The sequence below is a fragment of the Cryptomeria japonica genome, chromosome 10, assembly GCF_030272615.1.
Source record: "Cryptomeria japonica chromosome 10, Sugi_1.0, whole genome shotgun sequence".
Classification (NCBI taxonomy): Eukaryota; Viridiplantae; Streptophyta; class Pinopsida; order Cupressales; family Cupressaceae; genus Cryptomeria; species Cryptomeria japonica.
Window position 1 is genome coordinate 208,184,860 of NC_081414.1, and position 8,637 is coordinate 208,193,496.

The window sequence follows — 8,637 nt, forward strand, 5'->3', positions numbered from 1 at the left end:
TAATTTCTGGAAAGGGAAATGGCTCTCATAGGTTGGTAGGCTGGTAATGCTCCAAGCAGTTATTTCTGCTCTACCCATCTACCTTTTATCCTTTTTATCCCTCACTGTTGGTGCAAATTCCTCAATTAAAACATCAATTCTTGAGGTAGCAAATTAAAAACTAGCCTTCACAACATATTCTCGAAAAACATTTCTACTTGGGATGATAGCATAAGAAATAATATGCATGCTATTGGAGGGATTTCCTATTCTTACTGTTGAAATCAACCAGCTATTAGACCTCATTAGAGAAAGAAATATTAATCCTAGAAGAGGGAAAGATTCTCTTATATGGGCTTGTTCTAAAATAGGACAATATAATGCTAAAGATGGCTATAGAGTTCTAGCAAACTTTGGGAATCAAGAGGAACAATATATTCCACTAAAACTCTTTTGGAGCAGCAAGATTGTCCCAAAAGCAGGAGTCTTTGCATGGTTGGCCTTAAAAAAGAGGATCCTCATAGTAGAAAAAAGAGGATCCTCATAGTAGAAAGATTGACTAAAATGGGCTATGAAGGGCCCTCAAGATGCATTTTGTGAAAACCTCAAGCAGAAATAATAGACCATCTCCTTTTAAACTACCCATTTGCCTCAAAATGTTGGTAATGGCTTTGTGCAAAACTTGGGTGGATAACAACCCTCCCTAATGATATAGTCACTCTTTTTCAATACTAGCCACTTCCTTCTACGAAAAGCACTTTAAGTCGGATTCTAGAAATCTCTCCTTGCCTTGTTTGGGAAATTTGGGAAGAAAGGAATTGAAGACTTTTTTATGACAAAGAAATAAGATTTGAATCAATTTTATCCTTAATTAAAACATCAATTCTTGAGGCAGTAAATTGCAAACTAGCCTTCTCAATAGATTCTAGCAAAAAAAATTCTACTTGGGATGATAGTATAAGAAATAATTGGCAAGGGATCAAGATTCCTCCTAGTGAAAGAAAGGATGTTATATGATCTCCCCCTAAGTAGGGTTGGTTCAAGATAAAATTTGGTGGAGCCTCCAAAGGAAACCCAGGTGCTTCAGGTATAGGATATGTGGTTAGAGATCATATACGAATAGTAATTGGAAAGATGGCCATGCCACTGCCACTGGATACTAACAATATAGAAGAATTCAAAGCTTTTCTCCTAGGCTTAGTTGATTGCCACAAACATGGGATAAGAAACCTCATAGTAGAGGGAGACTCAGAGATAGAAATCAATGCAATTAAATCGAGAAGAACCCCAAACTGGCGGCTACAGGAAATTTTGGACAGCATAATTAAGATTTTGATCAAATTAGAGCAATATGAGGCTAAACATGTCTACAGAGAGGCTAACACAGAAGCAGAATCTCTCTCAAAAACTGCAGCAGAAGGCCTTTCTTTACATTGGTGGGATAAGGACGGGATTAATCATGGTTAAAGCTACAGAGAGTATATCAGCATTGCTCAGTAGTGGATTCTTGTTTTCATACGTCAAACATAAAACTTTTCTGTCTGCTTGGTCTAAATGGCTATCTTTTCAAGTTCAAACTCTTTCGCCAGCTTATAAAAGTGAAATTATCACATCAACTATGATGTCATTTTATTTTGGCCTTTCTAAAAGCGATTTCTCCCACTTTCATCCTGAAAAGATAGCGTGTGGTCCACCGTCATTGCAAGTACGAGGCATGCATTGTCCGTTGGAAAGAGCTCATATTTTTAGCCTCAATATTTGGCATGATACTAGACAGATATCCCTTGTCACATTTGCAGGAAAATTCATTGCAAGGCATTTAGCATTAAATGCATTTTGAAGACAATGTTTATTAGTTTTTATTTGGCTTCCTTCGCAAGACTATCAACCAGATTCTCTCTGCAACCATCTTCACAAAAGATAAAGCTACTACATGTTTCTAAATGATATCTGGGGAGGAGTTGTTTGGGTTTATAATGAGTGTCTACCCCAGATCAATCTCTTGCTTTGGATCAGATACCCCCATCTCTCTCTCTGCCTCAACCCGCTAAGTCTCTTTCAGACAAATCACGGACCTAAGATTGAAGAGGCTCCTCCTAGTTCCTGAGCCAACAGTCATCCTAGCCATTAAGCTCATTCTTAGTAGTGGGCATATCAGTAGAGAATAATACCCCCGAGATAATATGAGCATTTCATCCCATTTTGTCGCCTCCCTGATGGACCTCAATCTTGATAAACAGGAAGCCTGGAACCTCACCAGACAACTCTTCCCAGGAGACATCTTGCTTGAATTGCAAGAAGTCTTAAACAAAGCATGACATGACTCTGGCACTCCACGTCCGAGTGAGAGAATCCTCTTCAATGTCTCAGGAGAGCTGATAAAATTCTATCCTTTTCTACTAGACCTAACAAGAAAGGACGTACAAAAGCACAGATCCTTTGCTGGTATGGCCCTCATGTTTCTAAAATGGAGGTTTCTAGGGGATAATTCAGAGGACATGGACAGGGAAGAAGAATTCCTACAGTTTGCCAGACTCAATGGTATTCTGCCTCCCAAAACAGAAGTAGAGGGTCCTCAAGCGGAGCACAGTAGATGAGGTGGTTGCCGAGGTACCAGTCATGCTTCTGGTTGAGGAAGGGGTCGTCCTCCACAAAAGGGGTCTCGAAAGAGGTTGTGCCCCAAATTCCTCTGCCCATGCCTCGAGGAGAGGATTAAACAGATAGGTTTTCATTTGGTTTGTTCTTTTTTTAGGCTATTACAGAGCACATAATTGGCTCTTTTCTATTTCTCTATTAATTTTAAACTTACAATGAAACTTTAACGTAGCATTAGACTAATAAATTTTGAAAAAGATTTAATAGATTTTATGAAAAGGATAAATGAATGTTTATCAGCACTCAAATCCCACTTTGAGTTCAAAGGATTTTAGGGCTTTGGATGTGGTTTTCTTTTTCTATGCATACTCATGGACATAGCTTTATTTTCACAGTTTTTAGGCCCTACTGGGCCATTTTAGAAATATGTGGTTTCAAGGTGTAAATTCTCAAGCTAAAATTAATATATTATTCTGCTCTGCCTTTTATCAACCAAAAAAAAACCATGAGATTAAGATGATTTCCAACTTCAAGATAGTCATGGTATGCGAAGTATGTGGTTGTTGCTCTATCATTGATCAACCAATAGGAGTTTTTTTTTTTAAATTATATGCTTCTTTCAATGTGGATGTATCCATTTAACACATAATGACATTTCAATTTTAAAATAAACTGAAAAGAAATTAAAATTATTCTTAGAGATATTCCTAAATAATTGATATTAGTGCTTGCACCTGAATGAGATGCAATGGTTACTTTCTTGTTTTATTGCTTCCCTGCAGCTGTTAACTTTAGTTCCCATGCAAGCCATGAAATATTTGGTATAAAATGTGGATATTTCAAAATAAATCTTGAAGCGTGAAGATACCAAGTCAATGGGCATCATCTTGTGTGTCAACAAAGGGTGTACCCACATCTGTCCTTCAACTATTTTTGAAACAAAGAGGCTCTAGTAACTGGTAGCAATCATGGGTGGATTTAAGCACCTCTACATGAATTTCTAGCATCCTCTCTGATCATATTCCCATGATAAGTATTTTTCTTCACTAAATGGAGATGTCATCAAGCTTTTTCTCTCTCTATTTTTAGCTGATTATTATGAAAGAATGCCTCCAAATTTATGATTCATTCAAGAAGTACAACAGAAGTACAATAAAGGAGTTTTTTTGGATGTCTAGTTTGTAGATGGACTAGTTTATACTAATTGAGTTCCAATAAGAATTTAGCTATTTAAGACTTGAGACAAGTTTGTCCTACTTCAAAAAGTTTAAGTTAAACGATGCAAAGGGAAATTTTAGAAAAAAAGCCTTTGAAAATCAATAAAGAACTTGGTTTACAAAAAAAATCAGTTTTGAAATTTTGACATATGAAATTTATTGTTGAAGACAACGCATTTCCATGATTAATGTTCTTTTTCTTTACTTGAGATTTTCTAGCATGGATGAATTCACATTTCAAATTCGGTGTGACTCATTCAGGGTTAGGCTTCTCATATAAATATTTTCTTGAGGTTCTAATTATTACGACCATAGATATGATATGTTGATCTCATCTTTGGTAGGTTCTTACTCATTTCCTTTGTAAAAATACTTGGTGCAAATCAATCTATTTTTATTTGGTTGTGCTATGAGATTAATATAGATCTTTTATTTTTCCCTATTCAAATTCACACACTCTAAAGAGAACTTAAAAAACCGCTCATTTTAAATTAACATATTTTGTTACATTAATAAATGGAATAAATGTTCTATTTTATAAATAGGAATGAACAAATTTAATAGTGAGGATAGGAAATAAGTATATATGTAAATGAAGATACAAACATATATATGAAAATACATTTTATATGTTTACAATATATTATTAATAGTTATTAAAATATAAAAATACAAACACATGAAACACATGTTACTATATTAGAAAAATAAAAATGTAGATCATCCAAATAGTAAGGAACCAACCAAAAAAATGTGGGAGTAAATAGTTGTCTATTTAAATTTACTTAAATTTCACTAAAAGATAACCAACATATAATATTTTTTAGGCAATTAGTTAGAGTTTAATATTATTTTATTACCTACATCTAATATTTTATGTCAAGTTGTTGTACCTACCCTGACACCTCATTGGTGCTCCCTCTCTTGCTTTTCTCTTTATAAGCAAAGCTTGATACATTTGTACTCACCTCTGATCAATGCATCTTGTATATTGATGAAATAGTACGCACTTGGGTTACATGGTATGAGAGCTGCTTACATGCGGAGATTTACATAGGCCAGCGTCGTCGGGGTGAATATGGAAGGTCAGTTTAGATGGGGAGATAACACCTCTGCAGATTTGAAATTGTGGTTGACAGGCCTAAATGGCGAGAAATACCAAAGAAATCCAGTTTATCTCCATTCTCCGATTCTCAAAAGATCAGAGTTTTTTCAAGTCATGATGTCAGAGCGCTGGTCATCCGGTAAACCAACCAAAATAAGTGTAACCACTTCTCATAACTTCGATGACTATTTAAAATGCATTCAATTCATGTATGACGAGCCTGTGTATTTCTCCAATGTTGAGGAATGCCTCACCCTTCTTTCAGTTGCTTCTGAATTGTTGGTTGATGTGTGCATCAAAAAATGCATGCAATATTTGGAAGCTGTTCGTTGGAATGCGGAGCAGGAATTCCAAATTCGAAATGTGCTCTCTTCTCTGGGATTGAAACCTTTACCAGATTTAGCTGCAAGGTTTGATAAGGAAGGCGTGGACCATAGAATTTTGGAGCATAGGATGATCAATCTCCTGTTTTCTTTTATTAAAGACGGGCAGGCAACTGAAACAAACGTGGAAAACGCACAGAAATATATAATGGGCATATTCGAAGGAAATACATCTAAAGATATTAAAGTATGTGGGGGTGTGCTTTTGCGAGAGTTCAAATCAGCCATTGGCTCTTTTAAATTCCCAACAATAAGCTTGCTCTTCAAATTTATCGAGCATTGTGACGGAGAGATACTCAAAGCTGCATACCTAGCTTTTTGTGAAGATATACAATGTACTAAGCGTGTTAGGGAATGGAATGAGGTAGTGAAGACATCCCCTTCTGTATTCAATAACCATGTGGTGAAGATACCCAAATATAAGTACAATCACCTAGAAGAAAATGTTGAAGTTGTGATCTACACTATAATCTGGTTTATGAAGGCTACAGGAGACGGAAAGATTATAATTTCAAGAGCTTCTCGAATTTCTTTTCTCAAAACTTGGCTACAGATCGTGAAAGAATTCTGTTATGGGAAACTTGATGAGCTACCGTTCAAATCATCGACCGTTTTTTCTAATGCATTATTTCTAAGGTCGGTCTTTAAATTTATTGAGCAATGTGACGAAGCGGTACTGAAAGCTGCATTCATTGAGTTTTGTGAAGATCCAAAATTTACGGAGCATATGAAGGCATTCATTGTTTTTTGCGAAGGTGCAGAATTTAGGGAGAAGAGGTCCATGTGCCAAGAATTTCGGGAAGATGTGTCCTTCACTATAACCTGGTTTATGCAGGCCATAGGAGATGGAAAGATAATAATTTCAAGAGATTCTCGAATTTCTTTTCTCACAACATGGCTACCAATCATGGCAGAATTGTGCTGCGAAAGACCAAGAAAACTTGGACAACTTGAAAGACAACTTGGGGAGCTTGATAAAGCAGCTGTTAACGTTGTTGAGAGCCTCCCTCTAATTGACAGGAGACGTATTTGCATGCTATGGACCAAGGTTTACAAGAAGTATGACATCGACATCGCTACGCCATTAACTTTGTTTAAATGTTCCCATCGTAATGTTAAAAAATGACGATGACTTCTTGATGAACATGCAGTTCCATCGGAGCTCCCAATCCGCCATTCAGTTTTTTTCAGAGTGTGAGTTAAGATTCAGTGTGCTTTTTTAAGCTTTAGTTAACATTCAGTTTAGGGCTTTGCTTATCTAGCGAATAAAGCATGATACATGCATGCTGTGCTTAGAGAGTAATGTATTGTTGGTTTTGATGTTAATCTGCCAGTTTTTCAGAGAGCTGTGCGATGCATGAAAATGCTACAAATGCTTTTCCCAGGCTGTGACATTGTATTTAATTAGGTATTGTATTTTTTTTATTTCAGCTGCAACAAAAGAAAATCTCTATTCAAAAAACAGAGCATCCCGCCTTTAAATACAGAGCAGTGTGCTGTTATTCATCATAAATTTTCAATTTCTTATTGTGTCAATTAAGAGGAATCAGTAAGTGAACTGGTTTTATTACTGATTATTGCTACTATTATTGTTACTTTCTCTGTTCTTGGTATCAAATAAGGTTATAACTAATCTTTTATGTGAAATGATATTCTTAACCTTAAATTAGCTTCCAACCTATTTCAATACTTTCCTTTAAATATTTCAAATTAAATATTTGATCTTATATCTAATTACAAACAATTACTTCTATCATTTTAATTGTAAAACTGAATATTTTAAATAATTATCTTTTTAGGTCAATGTATATGTACAATTCTAAATATAAAAAATAAGAATAATTAAAAATATGTAAAATTTGAAAAAATAAAATAAAAAAGCTGAATTTAAGATTATGTCAGCTTGATCTAGAAAAAGAATGATAAATTAAAAAATAAAGAAACAATAAACATAGATCAAATCGTACATAGATTATTATCAGTCACAAATTAAAATTTACTATTAAAGATATATACTTTATTTTAGATATACAATTGAATTATATGTAATAAATCTGCACTGCCTTATTCAAAAATTAAAAATCTCATACCAGAGCAATTTCCAAACCAAGGAAAAAGACATATAGCTTTCAGAAACCTAGTTTATCATCAACACTCACCATCCATAACACTTACAGTTTCCAACAGCATATCCACATATTCTAGAATGCATTGTTATGCACAAAATCTACATACAAGTCAGCATAACATCACTTACTGACAAACATCCGAACCAGCATCCAGATACAATCAATATCAAGGATTTTAACTAGGAAAAATATTAGACCATATACTTCTACATCATTACATAACATTTGACAAACATCCAAACCAACATCCAGATACAATCAATATCAAGGATTTTAACTAGGAAAAATATTAGACCATATATTTCTACATCATTACACTTTTAGATCAATAACGGAACCACCAACAAGACTAGAAATCAACAACTAGGAATCAAACCAATAGCACCAACAACCGAACCACCAATAAGTTTGACTTCGTAGTAGCACCAATAATTGGACTACCAATAAGTTTGACATCAATGACAAATAAGACTCATATGTGCAACAAATATTTCTAGCATAACTCATTTATTACTTCTTATGAGATTTTTAAAAAAATAGTAAGGAACATTGCATTTACATATCCCCCTTAAATCCCACATGACCAATCTTTATTATATCCTTTAATCTCTATTAATGAGAGTAGAAACACCTTAAGGTTTTGCACAAAACTTCAAAATATTTAAGGCTTACTAACTAGCATGCCTATATTTTAAAAAAATTATGTAAAATATGTCGAGATATATCCATTTTTAAAAGCTAACAAGTAGTTTTAAAATGAAGATTTTAAAAAATTGGAAAGAATTTTAAATACTAATTATTAACTTTTAACAAGACTTGAAATCACAATGACTATCAGTTAGTAGCTGTCACTTTTCTATTTATCTAAAATGCACTCCACCTATAGAATAACTAAAATGATAATTTTACATTAGTAAAATAACATTGCCCTTCTAAGGCATGTAACTATTGAGTTTTAGTAGGAAACCCAAATTTATTTTAGTTTTTAATGTGTTACATAGATTTTTAGTAGGAAGCTCAAATTAATTTTAATTTTTTTAAGTGTTACATAGAGCTGCCAATAAAATTGATGATTGTAAAAAATTAATTGCATCATATTCATATATGATATAGTTTGATGTAAAGATACTTCTAATGCCCTTACATTTAAAAAACAAATACAAAGCTATAATATCTTTTCAAAATATAAATAAAAAATTTCATCATAGAAAAAATCTAAATTAAAGAAT

The 8,637-nt window shown here is 33.9% G+C and overlaps 1 protein-coding gene across 1 annotated transcript; it reads left to right on the forward strand.

Moving 5' to 3' along the window:
- Positions 1 to 4,869: 4,869 nt before the first annotated feature.
- LOC131056602 (uncharacterized) lies at positions 4,870 to 6,405 on the forward strand. Its single transcript, XM_057990905.2, has one exon. It carries the CDS (start codon positions 4,870 to 4,872, stop codon positions 6,403 to 6,405), a length of 1,536 nt encoding a protein of 511 aa, XP_057846888.2.
- Positions 6,406 to 8,637: the final 2,232 nt, after the last annotated feature.